This window comes from Chelonoidis abingdonii, chromosome 19 (genome assembly GCF_003597395.2).
Source record: "Chelonoidis abingdonii isolate Lonesome George chromosome 19, CheloAbing_2.0, whole genome shotgun sequence".
NCBI lineage: Eukaryota > Metazoa > Chordata > Testudines > Testudinidae > Chelonoidis > Chelonoidis abingdonii.
The window spans coordinates 9,508,413-9,531,637 of NC_133787.1; the positions used below are offsets into that span (position 1 = coordinate 9,508,413).

Sequence of the window (23,225 nt, forward strand, 5' to 3'; positions counted from 1 at the left end):
AGATAGTGTGCTGATTTAATCCCAGTGTAATTCCTTTGTCTTCTGTGGTGTTGCATGAGGATTGAATTTGGCCTGGTATGTTGTATTACTGAACCAATCAGCTGCATTAATTTCTAAGTAGGTAAATAATTTGTCACAAATGTTTGTCATTTATTTTAAGTCATCATTTTTCTCCCGTATACTCATTGCAATTGTAAGTTTTATATTGATTATATTTTAGAGATTATTTGCCTTCAAAAGATAAGGTAGATCTGATACCTTCGGTACGAGACTAAAGATATAAATGTAGTTGAAGCTTGGCACCAATGTCTGTTGTTTTAGACATAGAATAGCAATAGTATTTACTTTACAAAAATTAGCTCAGTAAGCCTCGCAGCATCCCTGTGTAGGGTTGCCAACTTCGGCTGGATGAATTCCTGGAGATTTTATCACAAGACAATAATAATTTTTAATTCCTGGAGTCTCCCAGAAGAGTTGGCAACCCTACTCCTGTGAAGTAGGGGTGTGCGTTAGTTCTGTGTTACGGGTGGGGAAGCAGACAGAAAACTGAAGGCCAAGACTCCAAAAGGAAGGTTTCAGAAGAAAATAATAAGAGTTTAAGAAATCCTGTCTTCCAATCCTGTGCTTAGTCCACCTTTTCCCTTACATTGGACTACATTTCAAAATAAGTTATTTTATTTTCCTTGCATGTTAGTAACTCAGCTTTGTTGAATGCATTTACTCTTTGTTTTTAAATGCTTAGGAAGGATGTGAAGCAGTGCCGCACAGGGCAAGAGTATATGCCCAGTTAGTGGAATCCAAAAGAATGTGGTCCTGGAACAAGCTATTTCCTATTCACGTCCAAGCAGAAGATGATGAGAAAATTATTGTCTTCCCTTCAGAAATAGAGAACTGTCCTGGTGTTCCTTCTGTCTATGATATCCAGCTCAACCAGGTGCCTCGGAGTGACTTCACTATCCTCAGCGATGTTGTGACTATGTTCAGGTGAGTGACAGACTTAGTAGTAATAAAAATAAATAAAATCTTTGTTACGCCTTCCAAAAATCCCCAGATTATTCAGCTGAGTAGCTGATGGCAAGCAAAGTTTGGGGTGAGCTGACATTGAACATTTGAATAATACTTAGGTGACATTTTTGACAAGCCATTTTATTTTCTTTCTGTTGCTGAAATTTATTGTATGGTTTGATTTCAGTGTAATGATTTTTACAGCTTTTAAACTATCTGTCCCATTTGTATAATGTTACTTACACCCTCCTCTCTCCGTATTTATTCTTCTGCTTGCTGCATTTCCCAGAACAAACACTCTTAAGGTTGCATAACTATCTGAATGAATATATGTCATTTAAAATATATTTGAGTACAACTGATGCTTCTCTGTGCAGTGTGGATTTCAGTAAGCAAGTAAACAGCTCCTCAACCTATTACACAGCAAATTTGGAGCCCATAAAATCTGGCATGGCACAAGTGATCCTGTCCTGGTGGGATGTTGATATGGACCCCTCTGGGATGATAAAATGTACTATGGCACCATACTGGGTACAACCCACCTCTAATGATGTCCAGGTAAGGTCTTGGTAAATTTCCACTATCCAATTAATTATTTTAAATAAAGGCTGTCATGGAGCTCCCGGGTGATGCTCTGGAACTGCTCCCTACAAAGCCAGTCAGGACTCTGGTGAGGTCTCCTCTCTGTGAGCAGACTGTCTTCAGGGTAAGAAGTTCACACAACTTCCACTTTCCTGGGTCTGACCTTTGGAGCATTCAGCATCCTCTGCCCCTCCATGTGCTTCCCACAGCTAGTCTGCCCTGGCGGGGTCCTGGGGAAGCCACAGGGTCCTGCACCCCCACTTTGCAGTCAGATGTGACTCTTAGCCAGCCAGAAAACAGAGGTTTATTAGATGACAGGAACGTGGTCTAAAACAGAGCTTGTAGGTACAGAGAACAGGACCCTCCATCCTGGGGGCAGGGCAGCAAGCCAGACACCCAGGTCTGCACTCACTCCTCGTCCCCAGCTAGCTGCCAACTGACTCAGAAGACTGACCCAGAGACTAGAACTGGGATAACTTCTCTTTGGGCCAAACTGGAGCATTTGTTGTTGAATGAAGATCACTTTTAATCACTTACAAACAAAATACCTGGGTTTTTGTTGTTCAAACCTTTCTAGTGGAGAGATCATTGGATGCAGTGTGTATATTTTCTTCCAAATGAAGAGCCAGTTCTTCAGGGTGAGAATGTGTACCTGACTGCATACCGTGATGAATATTCCGTGTGGTATAAGCTCCAGAAGGCCAGGTAACTATAGATATGAGGGAGAGGAGCTGGTGCCTAAACTAATGACATGAAGTTAAGTCTGTGCTGTTACCCAAAAGCTTGGGTATTTGGGGGAAGGATGCAGGTAAGAAACTAAAGTCATTACTTACTTCACCAGGTCTCATAGTATAGGGTTGAATTTGTAGGTTCCTCACTACTGTCATAGATTTCCTATTTATGTATAGCAATATCACTTAAATTGTGGTGTAGGGTAAACATGCTAGCAAATAACTGAAAGCCACTTGGTGGGACTGGAGTACAAAAATATGTGCTAGAGCACAATTTGAGCTTCTAAAGGACCCTGCCTTGTCTCTGGTACTTAGCATGCCTGTCTTCAGTGTTCTGTAACAGAGGAACAAGAGTGTCCTTGGACACTTCTCAACTCGTAACCAGACCCTGTGTAGCTCAATCATTCAAACAGTAGTGAATTTGGAGAAGTCTTATGGCCTCTGTCATATAAGAGGTCACACTAGATGATCACAGTTGTTCCTTCTGACTGTATAATTTATAATTTTACAATCAGAGTAGAAAGTCAAGTAAATCATGAAGAAAGCATGAAAACAGCTAATGTGTCAGTCCCACACAATTTGGCAAGACCACCAAGCTCATGGTGAAGATAGAGGAACTCACTCAGTATTTAAGTCATAATGACAACAGGGGACAAAATTTTTAAAAACAGATGCCTAAAGGTAGACTTCTTTGTCCATATTTAGGTACCTAAACTAGCAGTCTGGGTTTTTTTGTTTTTTTTTTTCACAAATTCTGAGCACCTGGTCTCTTCCATAGAAGTCAATATGATGCTCATTCTTTTAAAAATGAAGGCCGGTTAAAAGCTTGATCACATTGGATGCAAAAATATAGAGACAGATTTAAAAATCCTCAGGAAAGCATGACTAGTAAACTGCCATCTGTAATCTGTATTTCATATGTTCATTGGTTAGAACACACATTCGCTGATTTGGAACAGCATATAACTTGATACTCCAGTCAATGTTTTTCATGAGAAACAATATCTTTTATTGGACCAACTTCTGTTCGTGAGAGAGACAAGTTTTCGAACTTACACAAAGCTGTAAGCTTGAAAGCTTGTCTCTCTCACCAGTTAAAGGTATTACCTCATCCACCAGCTACAACAACACTGCATACAAGGTTTTTCATATTGTATTTCAGAAATGAAGAGGACAAAAAAGATGCCTATGTTGGGAGTCCTCTTTGTAGCTGTCAGGCTCATCTGCTTTGGAACAGGCCACGCTTTGGAGAGCTGAATGATCAGAATCGAACAAACCAGTACATCCAGGCTCTGATGACAGTGAGTAAGGTTCTTCCACCACTCATGGTGACATCAACTCTTTCTCTCTCCACCAGGGTGTCCATGTGCATGTTTCCACTCCAATAGATTACTACTGCGTGGTTCATGTTCCTTTCCAAAGGGAGTATGTGCTAGGTTTGTTCATAATGAACACTGCACTTTGTCTGAGCTAGGAATACTAAATCAGACTTAGCCATGAAATATATATATCAAATTATTTTGAACTGCAGATATCCACAAGCCTTATAAATGCGAACTCATTCTAGTTCTGTAATTTATTTATGAAAGAGTCCCTGCTATTGAGAGTAGTCACTAAGAGACACAGGCAGGCTTTTAGTAACTGCAGGAGGAAACTAAAACATGAGTTTTGTACATGTGTGATGAGCGAGTAGTAAGTTCTCTGCAACCTACTTTGGGGGTGATATAAACACTTTTGGTACTCCTCTGTTAAAATCTTATATTCTGAATTTCTGCTTGGAAAAAACTCTTGCAGATGATATTTCCTATCATAGAAATTCTGTCTGAAAACTTTTAAATCTGAAATAAGAATAATGCTGACAACTTGTCTTATTTTCTGCAGGTGCTGGAAAAAGACAGTATTTGCCTCTGCATCAGTGATGGTAGCCTGCTTCCTCTGCTGGCTCACTATCTTGGAGCAGAACAGGTATAATACTTCACTGTTTCCAGTTGGTTTTTCTGGTCTTTGTTTTTTAGATAGATGTTTTCAGCCTTCTGGAACATTTCAATGTTACTTTTTAGTAATATTCAGGTCCAGTCCACTAGATCAGCAGGGGAGGTGAACTTCAGCTGTATGCGGCAGCCAAACTCTAGATTATACAGCAAGAGCAGCTGCCATTTTTTGTTACTTATAACCCAAACTGTAGCCAAAGACTCCAGCTGTGTCCTGCGCTTCCTCATTGGTTCCTTTCTGAATTACCTCTCTTGCTGTTAATATTCATTTCACTGTGAGAAGAGTAGGTAACTTTCTCCTTTTGTTGCTACCCTTCCTATGCTATTCTGGGGTGGGATTAGGTTTATTCTCTTGTGAGAAATGGAGTGAGTGTAACTGTGAGAGACACCCAGTATTTTATGTATACATGTTGCACATCCATTCCCCTTCCCTCACCCAATTCCTCTCCCCCGCCACAGTTGGGCTGTTGTGATGCCACTAGTTTCATTTTCTGACAGGGTCATTCAAATTAAAACATTCTTCACTCTGAGACTGAATAGCTGGGAATTTATGTAATTCCTGGGCACATCTCATCACCCCAAGGTATGAGTTTCTTATGCTATTTGCTAGATTATCCATTTGTGATAGCCACCTCTGTGTGGACTGAGGCCCAAACCATTTCTCTCACTCCTTTTTTTAAGGTTTTTTTTTTAATTAAGCTTTTTAATACCTTCACTAATTTGTAAGTATGAGAGTGAATTAGTGGCGGAAAATAGATAATGCAGCTCTGTAGTTGATAATTGGGCAGTGTTTAAGAAATACACATCTACAGTGTAAGTATAAAAAGGCTGTGCATAATAAAACTGCAGAGTCCCTTTTCAGTTGCAACAGTATAGTCCCCACTGTATCACCCTACTTGACAGTACTTGAGATTTTGACAGGTTAAGTTCTAATCTAGTGACAAGCCTAAGCCTAAGCATAACCATGTGGTAGCCTATTCCAGTGACTCTTCAATAAACTAACTAGCTCATGATTCCAAAACACCAAGATTGCTGGCACTTTTCCTTGCAACTATTGAAATTAACTTAGTTAAATTGTTTTTAATCAACATCAAGGATGATGACCCAGAAATGAACAGTGATTAATTTCAGTCTCTAAGGTAGTTTCTGAAAATTGTGCTCTAAAAAGTAATCCCCTGATTGAGGAAGGGAATGTTCCCTCTTCAGTAGTACTTTGGTGTCTCTAGTTAACACATATTGAATACTTGGGTTTGTCCTAGGTGCTCAGATATTCTCACAGATGCATGTTATTGCTAATTGATGCCTAAATTAACAATCATAAAAGATGCAGTGAGAGAGAAGGTATTCAACATTGTTTTGCCATTTAGGCACAGATCTCTGGCAAAACAAGCCCTTCAGCAGGCGAATGCAAGTATTTTGCTTTTGTCTGGCAGAAAAATGATGGCTGCACTACTCAGTGAGTTAAGTGGCTGGCAACCATTTGCCATGACTTCTCAAAGCCCAAATTACACACATGATATGGTGTTATATGCACATAGCTTCATTTGTGACTCATGCTTGGCTGACAACAGGCTGGTGTGTGACTGCTGCACCTGTCTTCCATTTGTGAGAAACTCATCTTGGTGTTCTGGAGGCTTATAGCAAGGGTATTCTGAGGGGTAGAAGTGTACAGTTGTGTGTCGTCTTCAGTCATGATGAATAATGGAAGCAGTGGTATAACTGTGGAGAATTCAGGTGGCAATTTCTCCAGATTTTATTTGCAGAGTGAAGTAAAGTTGTCCGCTGGGCATGGCAGGTGGATGGGTATATGCTTCATTTCCTTTGAAATACTTAAACACATGAAAAGATCTCCGCAGTGCACCAGACTTGGAGAACGCTTGTAGCTTAATAACAAGCTCTAAAGAAATAAAAATGAGAACTAATAAGATGTCAAATATAGAAAAATGTTGACTAAGTCTAGACTGGGTGCCCATGAGTCAAAAGGTGTGTATGCTGTAATGCATTTCAGTGGTATTTCCAACTAGTACAGTAGGATCACATTAAGCCACACTCAGAGTGAGACCCAGTGGGGATGGAGCACTGGCATTATGGCAAGTTGTAAGTGCCCTACCCCATTTCACGTGGTCATTAAGTACTGGAGTGGGACCAGGAGTAGACATAATGACACATCTATTGTCCCACAGGGAGTGTGATCTGTCCTTCCTAACCCCAACTATAGTAGAATCTTGGTAATCTGTGCTTCAATAAACTGCAAATTCTGAAATCTGTGTAGTGTGGATATTTGGATTTGCAATTAACCAGAGTTTGGATTAATGAGGTTCTGTTGCAATTTAATTTTAAGAAAATAAGATGAATTTGCCTGTGTTCCATAGTCAAATTTTGTTCATTTTACAGCTGTGCAAGCAAAGTTTAACTTGTAGTTCTGCAATGATCTTATTTTGTAGAGACAACGTGACAAAGAAAAATGAAACATGTATTGCTGTCATGAGCTAAAAATGAGCATGTGTAGTTCACTTGGATATTTATGAGCATGCCACAAAACCATAACACTGAATATGTATGAAGTCATTTTAATGCATTTTGAGTGTTTAAGCCAGTATGATTGATTGTACAGTATTCTCTCTAGGTGTTTACAGTAGAGAACTCTGCAGTATCCCATTGTCTCATGAAGAAAGTGAGTAGTTAATCCTTTTACTTAAACAAATAAGTGGACTCCCTATAGGTTTCACAGTCTCATGAAGTCCAGCACACAAGGCATGCCAGATAAATAACGATGGTCATGGGTGCATCAGCAATCCAGGGATGAAATCCACTTTAACATATTTGATCATCCAATTTGACAAGACTTCCCTGGAAAAATTGTGTAATATACCAAAGTAGCATCAGTCATTTGATTCTGTTGAATTTGGCTTCAGATTTTCTAGTAGTCAGTGTTCAAAATGTCCCTTTATTGTAGAAACTATGAGAATAAAATTGTCAGGTGTTACAAAACTGACATACTGAGCAAAAGATGTGTCTAACTGACCATCTTTTTCCTCTATCCCCCTCCAAAAACAATCTGTCCTCCAGAACCAAATAATGTGTTTGGCAGCAGTATCATTGATAATTTGGAGCTAGTCCATCTGTAGCTCTGAGAGGTCAGATGATATACAAAGAATCACCTGGTGAGGTGACTGGACTCATCATGATATCCACAATGCTCTAATGAGGTCACAGTGTGCAATTAATGTCCTTGACTCTGCAAAAGGGTGAGTGCCTCCTTAGAGGTGATAAGCGCCCTCTATTCTGATTGATTCTAATGGGCATGGAGTGTATTCAGCATCTTACAGAATCGGGTGCACTACTACTTTAGGAGATGAGGCAGTATGGTCCAGTGAATTGAGAGATGGGTTTCTGTTCCCAGCTCTGATGCTGGCTTGCTGTGTGACCTGGGCAAGTCACTTTCTCTGTTTCTTTTTCTGTAAAATGTGGCTATTAGCATCTACTTTTGAAAAGGGCTTTGATGTTTAAGAATGACTATTAATCCATGCATTCTGTACTCATCAGTGTTCCAACGCACAGTCAGCCTGTGGAACTCTTTGCCAGATGATGTTGGGGAGGCCAAGACTATAACAAGGTTCAAAAACGAACTAGATAAAATCATGGAGGATAGATCCATCAATGGCTATTAGCCAGGATGGGCAGGGATGGTGTCCTTAGTCTCTGTTTACCAGAAGCTGGGAATGGGCGACAGGATGGATCATTTGATGATTACCTGTTCTGTTCATTCCCTCTGTGACACCTGCATTGGCCACTGTGGGAAGACAGGATATTGAATGGACCTTTGGTCTGACCCAGTATGGCTGTTCTCATGGCTAAGAGAATTCAGGTGATGTCAGTAAGTCTAAACATTTATACAGTTGATTTATTGACCTCTGATATCTGATACTTAGGTTCCTTTAATAATAAAGCAGATTATTCTAGTATAGTAGCATCTCATATGTATTGCAGTGTGTTTGTGGTATATAGGGAAAGAGCTGTCAGTATTCACATAAGCTCTTCAAGATGGTGAGACACTATAAGGAAGAGAAATTTGGGGATAATGTCGTCTCTGTACTGAGGTTTGTGCCTGTGACTCCAGTTAACACTGGGACCATTGGAATTGCTATATTGGATCCAACCCTCTTACTTCAGTATCCTGCCTCTGACATTGGCCAGGACCAGATGCTTCAAAGTAAGGTGCAAAAAACCCTGCAGTAGGTAGTTGGAGGATAATCTGACCCCACACGAAGATCTCATCCTAATTACTAATAGAGATTGATTTAATCCCTGAAGCATGAAGCATTGATATAGTCCTCAACCCTACCTAGTATCTCCTTGCTGACGCAGATCCTGAGAAATGTAAGTCTCCAACTTTGTGAAAAACATAGGAAACCATTCACATTTGCAAAGTTTACAGACTGCAGTGTTTGTGTTAAAGAAATATGTTTTCTATGGTGGTGTCCAGGTATGGGATTCTCTTCCTTTGAGGATAGGACAAGAAGCAAAGGGTTTAAACTGCAGCAAAGGAGCTTTAGGTTGGACATTAGGAAAAACTTCCTAACTGTCAGGGTGGTTAAGCACTGGAATAAATTGCCTAGGGAGGTTGTGGAATCTCCATCATTGGAGATTTTTAAGAGCAGGTTAGACAAACACCTGTCAGGGATGGTCTAGAAAATACTGTGCAGGGGACTGGACTAGATGACCTCTCAAGGTCCCTTCCCAGTCCTGTGATTCCAGTGTTAAAAATGAGAAACTAATGGTGATGCCAAGATGTAGTGTTCTGGTAACAAAATACAATTCTGATCATTAAACAAAAGTGTGTATATGTATAGATACATATAAAAATAACAGTGTGGTAGACATATAGTGATTCTTCTGTTAACAGCAGGAAGTCTCCAACATAAACATATGCCACACAACAGAACACTTACTGAAGCCTGGTGCAGTGTTGTCTGACTCCTGTCTTAGTGAAATATCAGGTATAGGCGATGACAAAGGCCAGATAACTGATGTGATATATCAGTGGTTTGATGTAATGTTGCATAGTTTTTACTTAAATTTTAATCACTCATGCCCAGAAACAAGTTATCTGTAGATGTATTATTACTTAACTAAAATAAAATTTATATGTATTTCAAAAGTATTTTTCCTTGTGAATATCAAATAAAGGTTTTCAGTATTCTGGTGTTTGTTTACTGAAGGCTCACATGGTGCGAACCACCACTAATTAGTTTGGGTTTATGAATTTACCTTCCAGATTGTGGTTTCCATCTTCAGAACATTGTTTAAAATAGTAGCTTATTCTAAAGTCAAAATATGAAACACTCAAAGTTGTACTAAAGGAATAAGTATAAATGACTTACTTTTCTCTTTAAGATATTTAAAGCCAACCATGTAGGAGATAAAATTAAAATAATTGAGAAACGTCCTGAATTACTGACTGCTTCTGATTTGGAAGATAAAAAGGTAAGTAACACTTTCCCTGTTTTGGCACTAAAAACACTTATAATAAACAGACTGAAAAGTACCTTTCCTTTCTGTTGCAGCATTTCCCAAACTTTTTTGGCCACAGAACACTTTTTAGCCTATTACGGAACACTTATAATATTATTTTGTAGTTTGGTTTTCAAGTAAAAAATTGCGTTATTTATGCTCAAATATATTTTATTTTATAAAACAAAGCAACAATACAATTTAAAATAACTTGAACTAACAATTTCTAACTGGAAAGTGCATATAAAGTAGTACAAAAATCAAGTGCAAGAGTCTTTCATGGAACATCTGTTCACATCGTGCAGAACACCAGTGTTCTGCAGAACACAGTTTAGGAAACACTGTTCTATTGGGATAGAATAGCTCCAATCAATTCTGTTAAAGCCAAAGCTGTCTGTCCATTCTCTTCATGTCTGTAGTGTAACAGTGAGTAGGTAGTCCAGATTCTGTCCCACTGGAAAATAAATGAGGCCTGGTCTTCACTCGTATCCCTTCAGAATGTATCTGCAAAGATCATTTTCCTAACCTGTTGTTTTCACTGTGCCATGCCCACTTCATATCCCTCTACTGGTTCCCCCTTGTCCTTTGCATCAAACTTACGCTACTTTTCTTCATTTTCAAGACCCTTCATCGCCTATCTCCACTTTACCTGTCCTCTGTTATTCACTGTTGAGAAGTTGACTCCTGCCTCTGATTGGCCCATGACGTCAGCCTCCGTCACTCACTTGTTACATTTCTAAACAAGCACCTTTGTATTTTCTCCCACGCTGCCTCTCATTTTTGGAAGGAGCTTCCTGTAAACACCTACAATGTTACCTCATCCCCCTTCAGAACCCTCCTTTAAAATTTTCCATTGCCATGACGACCACAAAAAACTTGACACTGGTTAAGCGACTGATGTGCTGAGACCACTGCCTCTCATGCTGACCAGTATTGTCTCATCGTTTCCTTGTGGTTCTCCACCTGTCAGTATCAATCATCATCATCTTGTGTTTTATACATAAGTTCTAAGGAACCAGCTCTTTGTTCTGTGTTCGTACAGGATCTAGCACAATGGAATCCTGATCCATGAGCAGGGCTCCTAGGTGTTATGGTAATACTGACTGTTGCTTAGTGTACTGATTTATTTTTAACCACAAGAGTTGTACAACCAGCTCCTAGCATGGGCGTAGTTTTACTGGTATAAAGATACATTATACTTGCATGAGAATAAGCTATACTGGTATTAGCACATCTGTATCAGTAGAACTGCATTCACACTAGGGGATAAGTTAAAGCCAAAGTGGCACAACTTTTATATGTGGATGAGCTCTACATGGAACAGTAAAATAGCCTGAACCCAGGGTCAAAGACTGACTATCTAGAAGTGTTGGTTGCTCAAATCCTTATCAGAATTCAGTCACAAAACTCTTCACATCTAATCATAATTAAATTTGCCTCACACTTAGTATTATAGGAAAATACCTTTTTTTGCCAGTGAATTCTAAAAAAAACAGATACACTTGTCTATTCTGCAATACAGAATATGCAGCAGAAAAAGGGAGCCTCACTTTTGGATGGCTTTACATACTAACATTGCAATATGACAAGCTACGAGTTCTGTAAATTGCTTGCTTATTTGAATCTTTATTCTTTTTTTAAAATGCCTTTGCCTTTCCTTTTTGTCAAGGTCTCAGTCCTCATTGGAGAACCGTTTTTCACTACAAGCCTGTTACCATGGCACAACCTATATTTTCTGTATGCTAGGACAGCTGTGGCAGCCCACCTCTCAGATGGTGTCACTGTCCTGCCACAGTCTGCTTCCCTTTACATGATGGTCGTGGAGTTCAAGGTGAGATGGTTGGAATTATGCAGTTTATATTTATAGTCAAAACAGAGCCAAATTGGCTCTCCTCAGGTTTATCATAGCTGAGCACCTTGTATTTTCAGCATCACAATAGAGCAAAATGAGAGCAGTTTGTCATCTCAGATTGAAGGCAGTGTGTTGTCCTTTCAGTCCTTAAAGACCTGAACTTATTTTTTATTGGAAGAACAAATTAAGTTTTTAGCAATCTGCATGGCATACACTGTTTTACACATTCATTAGGTGCTGTGCTTCAGAGAGTTAAAAGCACTTCAGGATGGAAGGCTGCATTTTTTAAAGACAAATCAGCAACAGAAACACTGCTATTTTTTTCATTGCCTCTGCACAGCAGAAACCAAGATCCTGTCACTTTGAAACTGAAGGTTTGTTTTTTTTGTACAGTCAAATGGTGTGAATATTTTTAAATTGATCTGTAGAGTGAAGAGAAGCTATTGGAAATAAATCAAAATTGTTTTGCCGATAAGTGCTGTGTTCTGTAAAATTGTAAGTTATACTATAAATGACACTTTTCAGTTATAAGACTGGCAGGGTACAGCAACTTATAGTAATTTTTAATGTTAAGTTTTTGCAACATTCTAGTGGAGGGGTGAATCTCAACCTTTTCATATTGTGGACCACATCTTAATAATTATCTTATGTACTAGCTCCTCTCCCATTTCAGTTTTAGGAATCATAGGTGTTGCTTGTAACCACAATAGGGTTTTAAAAGAACTCAGAGAAAAGTGACTTTTTTCAAGTTGGTCAAATGAGGAGATGCATGATCATCATGTGGGTTTGCTTTACAGTAGACCAGAGGAAGGATGGTCCAGGTTTTTGCACTTACCTAGGACTTGGGAGACCTGGGATTAGTCCCTGTTTTACAACACGTGTGTATTTACCTTCCTGTACATCTCTCGCCAAACTTGCCTATCACTCATAGTGAGGGTAGAAAAGCCATTTAGACCAGACGTCTGTAGTTCATTAAAAATGTATAATGTCTTTTGTATGTATAAATAATCTGTATTGATCCTTAATCTTTCCATAGCTGCCTGTCTCCATCATATAAAAAGTTTCTTATTCTGAGGAAAGACAAGCTGTTGAGAGCTGTTTAGTGTGTCATATCAAATACAGTGTGTTTATAAAACATAACATTACAAAACATTAATGTGTTGCACTCACACAAAACAGAACAATAGATAAATAAGTTTTCTTCCATTAAGAAAAAGGTGCACAGTAGAACATTGCAGACTTAGGGTTATATCTTCCTTTGTTACACACAAGCGCACACAACTCCCTTTGCTGGCAGTGGCAGTTAAATACATAGAGCAGGATGGTCTGGATGGTCTCCTTAAGCTTTTTGTACACTCATCTTCATATCCAGCCATTTGATGTTTAGCGCTTCCTCCTGAGAACAAATCCATGAAGGGCAGGTCCATGTAACCAGTATTGCTAAGCTGTCTGCTTTGGAAACACAAGTCTGTTTTTGATAAAACAAAGTATGTCAAGCAGCAAATTTGTGTTAGTAATCAACTAATACTGTAAATATGCCTTGGATATTTTTTCATGTACAATGAAACCCATAATGTTAGAATATTTACTTGGTTTAGAATTCTATATCTGCATGGCTTTAAAATAGACATGGCCTAAATTTTCCAAAATGGCTAGTGATTTTGGGTGCCTTAATTTTTGGATGCCCAGCTCAAGACTTATTGAAAAGGCCTGATTCTCACAAAGTGATGAGCTCCTACCCTCTGAAAGTTGGGCCCTTGTATGATGTGTCAAGTTGAACACTAGAAAACTGAAACACCAACAATCATAGTCACTAAAGAAAATTTAAGCTGCTTTGAATAAATTTCATTGTACAAGAAAGCTCTGTAATTTAACAAATCTTATGGTGCTAAAGATAGTAGTGGGGTTCTTCTCCCCTCCCTCAGAGAGTGTGCTGATTTTTGGCCTTTTCTTCCTGCAGCATGAATGAATGGAGAGCAGAAACCATTTGTTCTATAGGCCTTTCTTTGATCAGTTTTTATATAAAATATAACCTAAGTGATGACTGCAGTTAAAGAAAAGGTTAAGCATAAATTTCTTAATCCTTGACACTATTGAATAACCCTAGAAGATCCAGAACATCTAAAGGCCAAAAGATAAATGTCATAAAAGGGGGGAATTTCACCACTATTCTAGAGAATTGCACTAAATTATTTGTTCCACTTATTGATCTAAATCCTTTCAAATGTACTAAAGGTTATTGGATAGAAGGCTGGCTAGAGATGCTTCATAATTACCCTAGCTTTTGATACATTCAGCATAATTTAGAACAGTTTTTGTCTGGCTCATGGCATAATTGTGACCTTCTGTGTAAAGTAGAAATTCAGTGAACAAGACCTGGTGTGAGCAGAAACACTGATGAGCTAGCTCTTTATAGCAATAAATGAGAATAAAATGAGTCTTTCTGAAACTGGTGAGTTTGTTCCTCCACTAAAGATTGGCACAACAGTCTTGTAAGTAGATGACCATTGAACTGAAATACTGCCTGTTCATTGACTCATTAGATACAATAAGAGCTCCTGTCTTCCAATAAGTGTTGCTGAAGGGCAATTCTGTGAGCACTATAGCTAGTAAAATCCTCCATAGGAAATAACTGCCTCTGTCTGAGTGATAGAATCCTGCCACAAGAAGGGGAAAGGCTGGTAATAACATGTCAAAATTATATGCAGTTCAGAGTCTTGCATATTCCCCCCACCTCATTCCTCTTTGAAGAAATAATGAGGCAAATCCTCAGTTGATACTATATGTTGTCTGTTATAATAATGAGTTGTAAAAGTTCTTCGTGAATTCTGGAAAGACTTTGTCTAACTTCTTGTTCTGCTAAACTAGCACTCACGTTTTGTAGAGGTCTTCATGCTTTCAGATTTCCTGTAGCATCTGATAATGTGGACCTCTAAAATGACTGTTCAGCTTTGTTTTGATGATCGGGGTGTTTGTTCTTTGTTCCTAGGACCTTATTACTCTTCCTGTCTAGGCTGCTCTGAGAATACAGAACAGTTTGCAATGTTTCTGAAGTAATGCTGCTCTTTGAAGTAATAGATCTGATGTGTAGGATAAGGGCTAATCATGCTGTGGAAGACTAAACACACATCTGTAATGGCTTGTCTGAGTGTGCGTTTTTCATCAAAGCACCGTGTGCCCAATTTGTGTTACGTTTAAAGGTTCAGAAACACTTCAGTACACAGCATGCGTGCTGTAAGAGATTTTAGTTAGGGATGTTATGAAACTTTGGCATTTCTTCAGATAAGTTCAGTTTGAGAAAGAATGAGGTACAGAAGCAACTCATCTGGAACACTGACATGTTCCCAGAACATTCTGTTAGGTGATTTTAGTGGCAGTTATCTCTGCATTCACTATGCCATTGAAGACTAATCTTAGTTTTTTTTAACTGATTTTGTCACCAACTGTCTGTTTGAGCCTACAATTACAATTATTTTAGGATTCTTAACCCTTATGGTGAGAACTATAATGGACTGGAGGGAGAAGTATGGTGAGGAAGAAGGAATCAGAGCCCCAACTCAGAAGGACTTTTGAGATCAGGTTTTGGGAGTCTGCTGCAGGAAAATGTGACAGTAATAAGCAAAGAAGCAGATGACGTAACAAAGGCTGCTTTACAATAATTTCATGGCTTCAGTGGGTAGTGGTGTTCAAATATCCAGGGGAATATTGATATATGTTCATAATGCAGAGTACAAAGAACTACCTGATGGGTAAAATAAACTCACCAGGCATGCAAAGGTGATGTAATGTCCATTTTGAGGAACCATAAAACAGTTCAGCTTTCTAAAGAAATCTGTTGGGGAAAGAGGGGGCAAAGCTAGCAAAACTGCAGGTAATTGGTTGAGAAGGTAATAATGCCTACATCCTTCATTTAGATCTTGTATGAAAGATTCTGTAGCTGGTGGCTTTAATATATTGGCCTTTCCTTCTGAAACACAAATCTATTTTGAGTATTTTAATCCCAGGTATTTTAAAAGCTTTTTCTCCCAACCTGAGTGGAAGATGTATATTTTTTGACTGAAGAACACAAGACTCCAGAGAGTACAATAGGATTTATTTACTACAAAGGTTCCATAATTGGTCAGCTTTTGGTTTTGTGAGGGTATGTCTGCACAGCCAAGAAAACTCGCAGCTGGCCAATGCCAGCTGACTTGGGCTCGCTGGACTGTTCCATTGCTGTGTAGACTTTTCTGTGAGGTGGGAGGGTCTCAGAGCCAAAGCCTGGAAGTCTACACAGCAATGAAACAACCCTGTGAGCCTGAGTCGGCTGTCACTCAGAAACTGTTTTTTTTTTTTTCTTTGCTGTGTAAGATGTAGTCTTAGGGGACCAGATTCAGAACTATACCTGTGCTTCTAGTTCTGTGGTTTCTTAGTAGTATGGTAAATTACAAACAGAGGTTTAGTTTGACCATGCTGCATTTATTGTCAAAAGATAATTTTTATTCCATTGGCAAACTGCATTTTGCCTTATCTAAGACATAATATCTGAGAAATACAGGTTTTCATGATTTAGAGCCATACTCTAATCTGATTAATGCCACATCTCTCAAAATGTCATTCCCATATTATTAGATACAAGATTGGGTACAAGCTTCATCCTGTGTAAGCGTTCAATAGGGCCTACATCAGAAGGAATGGTTATGGATATACATGCAGGATTGCACAACTGCCACACCCACTTTTTAAAGCAATGGCAATACTATCACTTTTGTGACTATAACATATTTTGAGCAATTTGATTATCTGCTCTGTTATGTTTATAGGACATACATTTAGAGGTAGTGTTTTATTATTTTATGCTCTGAACAGTGATAAAAGTTCAATGAACTGTGAAAACAGCCATGCCTTTAGTGACAGTAGCATTTTTTTAGTTCTGAAACAAAACTGTTAAGGATATGCAAAAATCTCTGAGCATTAATCCCAAATTCTTCAACTGTCCACTACATAAACAAAACACTTTTCCTGCATCCAACTTATCTGGGACCAATGCACCTTACCAGAAACCTGTTTCACTCCCCTAGTCTACTTGTCCAAAATATTTGACTTCAATATACCCTTTTTCCTTGCCTCCTGATTTCCAGTAGGCAAGGCAGAGTATGAGGGCTGGATAATTTTGTATCCATCTATGTGGTAGCATTTTGACTTGTATTAAAAAGATTGCTTATCATTTGTAATCATTGTAATACAGATTCCATGCTGTAGAAATAGAATTGATATATTGTTTATTTTAGACGACGATGTCCATTCTTAAGGATTTATTTTCCCTTTGTTTTTAGGAACACTACTACACACTATATGCATTTCCTTAAAAACCTGATTTTAGTAATCTCATAATGCATCCAAGATATGTACTAAGGTGTACTTATTACTAGGTGAAATGTACGGATGCTGCTCTGAACTTTCAGGCAAGTGTTTTGAAACTAGATCTGCCGCAATTTTTTTTAGTCTGTGCAAATGCATTCAACCAGCTAGAACAGGTAATTTTGTAGATGATCTTGGTATGATTGTGACTGGAATAGTGCAACAAACTTTACAGCCAGAAAAAGAAAACTCAGTAAGAAATGTTCACTTATGGAGCCCTCCAGTTCTCAATGGCTTCAACTTTTGATTCTAGTGTTGCCTTAGCATTAGTGTAGCTCTGGTTATTAAACATGAACCAAAATACTCATGTGACAGGCATTTGGACCATGTGGTTTAAGAAAAGTTTTTCTTCCTGTTGATCATGTGTGGAAAAAGTCTAGCTGAAGGGAAAAAAAGTTCACTTCATAGTTGCATATAGGTGGGTTGATTTCAGAGGCTAGAATAGTTTGAGTTAACAAAATATGATTAATGTAGAATTTATTTATCTTCAATAAACTCAGTTTGGTTTGTCTTATCAGGCTATAGCTGAATAGCAGATAAATAGGAAGCAAGAATGAAAATGTCCTATGCTACAACAGTAAAACTAAAATACACATTCTCTTTCATTTAGCAGAACTGCTTGTCTATATCAGTGGTTTTCAACCTTTTTTCATTTGCAGACCCCTAAAAAGTTTTGAATGGAGGTGTGGCCCCTTTGAAAGTCTTAGACATAGTCTGCGGTCCCCCAGGGATCTGTGGAGCACAGGTTAAAAACCACTTGTCTACGTGTTCTTGTTTCTTCAGTTTAATGATTGAGATGAAGTGCTGTTATGTGAAGACTGACAATTTAAAGTGCTGTAAGAATTACAGGAAAAAATTAAATTGAAAAGTGCCAGATAACTGAAGTCTCATATTAATCCACAATGATGGAACAGCATAAGTGGAAGAAATGCAGAGTTTCCACACTGACCTATAAGCATTGCCTCCCAACCTGGAGGATCCACCGCTGAAAGGATAACAGTCTATGCACCCTTTGTGTCCAGGCAGCAAAAAGATACCGCTTGTGATTTAGGCATTTGTCCTCTGGAAACTGAACTGAGACCAATTCTTTAACAAAAGCCAACAAACTAAGACAGTAAAAACTTTAGGTTGCTCCTGAACTGGATCTGTATTCTGTCCTATGACCCAAAGACTGAAGGTGATATGTCCCATTATTAATCCCCTGATTCAACTGGCCTGAAAACGTTTAAAAAAAAAACCCTTTTCCTATCTTTTTCAGCTGGCTGCAGTATATAGTTAAGAGCTTGGTTCACAACTAAAATTCTTCCCTAAAAGGAATACTTGCTTTCCCTCCTCAGGACTTTTGGCGAATTCGAAGCCCATGTGGTACCTGTGAAGGGTTTGATGTTCACATTATGGATGACATGATTAAGGTAAGAAAGGGATCATCTAAAGTCTTTAGGCAGAATGTGACATAGCTAAGTTTTAACTTTGCAAGGAAAAAGCTCTAATTTAGTGGAAGATATGAGTGAATAATGTGTGTTTTACATCTGTGCCTGTGACACACAGAACATTGTTTCATCTTAAAGTGATGTCAGTGGTATTCTCAGTTAGACATAACATAATATCTGGGGGGCGGGAATCCTTTCTTGATTTTTAGCCTTGTATTTCTTTTTGATCTGACAAAGCTGTTTTGCTGTTTTCAAGCATTCAGAAAACATAGTATTTGTTGATTCAAAATAGGGATTAGAAAATGTATTCTCAAAGTTCATTGCATTTTATGCTGGAAATCAAATCATCTAGCAATAGTTTTATTAACTTCTTTTCCTCACACCCTTGTAATCAGTGCAGTTACTTAGACTCAGACGCTTTCCAAGAACCAGCGATGAGATGTGGCTAGCAGTGGTTAATCCTTTGACATCAGCTTTACTGGCGGTCGTGGCTAGTAACGGTTAATCCTTTGACACCGACTTTACTGGCATGTCCCATTACCAGTAATGAGGTGTGCTTGGAAAGCCTGAGGACTAATCAGCTTTATTGCAAAAATTGTGTATGGTCATTTTCAAGCATTTCTGAAAGACCTCTCTAATGTGAGCGGTTTTAGAGACGCTTCATCTGCTGTGGAGCTATAGCTGTTAAATGAGTGCCTTTGTGTAGGTTGGTCCCAGTAGTTACTTAATTTTTCTATCAAGAGCAGAGTTTTCATGACACTAACTGAATGTATGAGTAACTTGGCAATACCCTTATGAAGTATAGTGCATAGGAAAGAAGGTTCTTCTAATACAGATTTAACAGTTAACAAAAAAGTAGGGGCCACCAATGTGTGGGTCATTCTTTCTCTTTTTCTCTTCCCTGGGGAGAATTGTGTGTGCAATGGAGTCTTGGAATGCTACATTTTAAAACTTTTATGGAAATGCTGCTAGGGAATGTGAGTGCTAGAGAATGCAGGTCAAAGAAGTGTACCTTGCTTTTGGGACAGAAAGCGATGAGGTTTGTGATGGGAGCTGGTTCCTCAACCTCAGACTGGCACCCAAGAAAGCTCAGAAATCTCTGCGTCCTGTATAAAATAAGCTTTGCAGTTGTGATAGGAAGTTCTGTTGTGCTTGAGGACCAGAGTTATTGACCACAGTGCTCATGCTAGAGCTTTAGGTGATCTTTTAGACAACCTGGGCCAGGCCATTGTCTGTCTCTGTCTTCAGGGCTCTCATAAACTTAACCTGATATTCTATGGGAAGCAAGTCTAGAGAAGGAAGAACAGGTTTGATGTTTTTGCAATAGCCTGTGTTGTTGATGAAACTTATGCAGCATTCTGTGTACTATCTGGAATCTTCTAAGGGCTGATGTCTTCATGCTGATCTATGTTGTTGTAGTCTAGCTAGGAGGCACACAAACCACATCATACATTATACCCAGCATAACTGATTAAGGGAATGTGCTTGTCAAATGCAAACTTGATTGTCTTTACCAAGCTTTTTCTCTTTCCTCAGAATTCTCTGAACTTTAGGGAGTCCAAGGAGGCAGAGCCTCACCCATTGTGGGAATACCCTTGCAAATCATTGTCTGACCCCCAAGAGGTTATGAAATTTGACTTCAGACTGACTGTACCACAACAAACTCTCAGCACAGATGGCTCTGTAAATCTGTTAAGGTGAGAATTATTGTCTAAGAAAAGCATAATGAGTTTTTCCTTTGCTTGCACTGAAATGCTTTTGTACATTACTATAGGTAACTATCCAGGACCACGTTTAAATAGTATTAAACATGTGACACGAAGTTGCAAAAGGTACAGAAATTCAGAACTATACCCTACTGTAATTTCTTGCTGCCTACCCTCAAACCCAGACTTTACCTACCTTCATGGGTAGTGATCTGTCAGTTGTCAGCTGAAGTAAAAGGGAATTGGGACAGAGATTAAAGGTACATCATTTCTTGGAAAAGGAACTTGTATTTTAAAAATAGCACTGTTATTAAGGAGGATATGAACAAATGGGTATAGAGTATGTTACCATGAGTTAAATATTAACCGTTTGATTGAATTAATTTATAGATTAGGTCAACCAGACCAAGATCTGGATGTTTATTTCCCCTTTCCAAATATAACCATCTGTTCTGTGGTTGATCAATTCTTTCTGAACCAGCACATAGTTTATCTTCCAAATTATGGTGGTTTCATTTTACTAGCTGTAAGTATATAACATTCTGTGTTGTAATTATCAATATTTGTAGGTAGCTAGTTCACATTTACTTAAATATTATATGCAGCGTGTATTTTGAGATAATTCCAACTGGCTTTTCATAGCCAAATGTCTCTAAAATTGAAATAACTTCAAATAGTTCTGCAGTGTAGGCTATAATTCTGAAATACTGTGTAACTAGTGCAAAAAACTTGTAAGTAAGAAAACTTGGTTTTAACTTCCATTACTTCAGGACTTCTATTCAAATTTAAAGGCAAAACTGTGTCATGCTAACATAAATGTCTGTAACTTGGCTTTCTTTGTGTGATACACACTTTATGGGTACGTATATGGCCCAGATCATACCTTTTTGTGGTAGAACTCACAGGACGGAGCTCTGGTAGAGAAGACTCTGAGGATCCCTTGATAGGAGAGGAATTCTCATTTTATTGCAAGGATTAAATTTCTCCCCACCTTACAGAACAGATCGTAAAGTCTGCCCCCAAAGCTGGCAGGTACTTGGGAGTTCTTTGTGGATCATGGAGATCCATGAAAGGCCAGACTCGTGTGTGTGTGTGTTCTGTGCACGTTCCCTGTGCTTCAGCACCAGCTGTGTTCTCTGGCAGCATGACTTGTGTAGCCATGCTGCCAGAGATTGCCCCTGAGGCACTAGGGGCTCAGTGGAAAATAGAATGCAGACTTGGTCCTGTATTTCTCTCTTCCAGCCAAGCTCTGTGGAGCAGGAGGTGTGGGTGAAGTGAAACAGCAGATGTGGTAAAGGCATCTGAAGGATTCAGGGAAAAATAGGGGGAAATGATGTGGTATGAAGACAGAGGAAACCCCTTCTCACTCAACCTTCCAGGCAGGAGGAGGAAGATTCCCTGACAACGTGTGCCTTGTTACCTACTAACCTGGAACACACATTTAATTATCAAGGACCCAAACACATACACTCGTGGCCTGCTCCAATGTAGTTTCCCTGCATTTTGTCAGATTTACAGGTCAGCAATTGGTTATACAGTTGCCATCCATGGCTGACCTATTCTGCTATTCAACTCCTCCCCAAGCAACTGATTGGGTGAATACCATAAAACACAAATACTGTGTTCACAAAAACTAGAGACATTGTTTTAGGTACAAGTGTTCTATAAAGTTATCAGAAAAGAATCAATTTACTTGTTTCTTTCCAGGACTGGGAAGAGCCATGGAGCAGTTCTGTGGATGGAATATCATCTGACTGCTGATATCTCAGTGAGCACAGGACTTGTGCAGATTTCAGATGAAAAGGTATTTGCTTAATTTCATTTAACCTGTATTCTTTGAGAGAAAGGAAAAGGTTTATAGACTTACAACAGTGAAATATCCACCTCTCCTGGACACACGGTCTTGGTTCTCTTATTTGGTCCTGCTTTTTATTAGATTTAGTTGTTCACTACACTTCGTTGTAGTACATGTAAATACAATGCCAGTAGAATTGTCTATTTAGATGCAAAAAAAGTAGTTTAAACAGAGAGATCTGAACCAAATCCAAACACTGCTGTAGTTCTGGAGCTAAAATTCACAGCTCAGACCCATCTGTAGTTTGAAGTTATGATTAATTCATTTTGCTCTGCCTAATTCAGTAAAAGCAAAACATTTTGAGGGAAAAGAACAATAAATATTCACTAACTTCATTGCACCCTAAGTGTGCTGTTTTCTTTTTCACACTGCACTGTGCAATACAAATTGTTGCAGTTGGAGAAATGGATAATATATCACTCTTGTAAGAGTTGACAGGGATGTAATCAAAGGTGAGAGAATGGTTAATGTTGATCTGTGTGTTTGGACTGGTGACAAGAACTGTTTTTCTCTTATTTTTAAGAGTATCAGGGTGTTACTGCTTATTGTCTTGGAGTTGTGCACTATTTTTTGTTTTTTTTCTACAGGGCAATTGCAAATGGAATCCCCACTGCAAGCAAGCTGTCTATTTCTTCAGTTCTGCACTTGAACCAGAAACTCCGACAGACCTCCCTAGTGCTATCACGTACGCTATAAATTTTAACCCAAAGACTGGCGAGATTGCCATGAGTTTTAAATCATTATCATGAAACATTCTGCTTTTACTTGACATTTTTCTAAGTTATAATAAATATATTGAGAGATGGTGATAGTGTTTCCTTTTTACAGCAAAGATTTTATTGTGATCAAACTGACTGCTTTGTAACCTACCTCAAGTGTATCTGGTTTTGTTTTCAAAGTACACAACTGGAGGAGGAGAGAGAAAAGCACTTGCTGGGTTTTGCCAGATGGCATAATGCTGATCGGACTATAAATCCATCTGTCATTGCCTGCTATAGCATGAGAACTGAAGTGCTTTAAGGTTATTTTGGGGATCTAAAGCAAGTTTCTTAAATCTTAAACATTAATTTAGCATCCTAAGGGATGAAGAGATTAAATCCTGCTTTGACATTAGTTGAAAATGAGTTAATTTATTTGGTAATTTATCTAGTCCCTTGCT

At 38.7% G+C, this 23,225-nt stretch overlaps 1 protein-coding gene across 10 annotated transcripts in view; it reads left to right on the forward strand.

The window, feature by feature from the left end:
* PRMT7 (protein arginine methyltransferase 7) overlaps positions 1-22,875 on the forward strand; it is a 45,937-nt gene extending 23,062 nt beyond the window's left edge. For 7 of the 10 annotated variants that reach the window (XM_075073865.1, XM_075073864.1, XM_032767727.2 and 4 more), the window contains 12 exons: positions 743-984; positions 1,383-1,563; positions 2,165-2,292; positions 3,481-3,619; positions 4,200-4,283; positions 6,936-6,983; positions 9,707-9,796; positions 11,493-11,654; positions 18,413-18,487; positions 20,042-20,202; positions 21,919-22,015; positions 22,654-22,875. In XM_075073865.1, the coding sequence (XP_074929966.1) occupies positions 743-984; positions 1,383-1,563; positions 2,165-2,292; positions 3,481-3,619; positions 4,200-4,283; positions 6,936-6,983; positions 9,707-9,796; positions 11,493-11,654; positions 18,413-18,487; positions 20,042-20,202; positions 21,919-22,015; positions 22,654-22,815 (1,569 nt within the window). In that variant the 3' untranslated portion in view covers positions 22,816-22,875. The remainder of the gene's footprint in view (positions 1-742; positions 985-1,382; positions 1,564-2,164; positions 2,293-3,480; positions 3,620-4,199; positions 4,284-6,935; positions 6,984-9,706; positions 9,797-11,492; positions 11,655-18,412; positions 18,488-20,041; positions 20,203-21,918; positions 22,016-22,653) is intronic. The other 3 variants (XM_075073869.1, XM_075073870.1, XM_075073868.1) reach the window with 1 other exon arrangement.
* Positions 22,876-23,225: the final 350 nt, after the last annotated feature.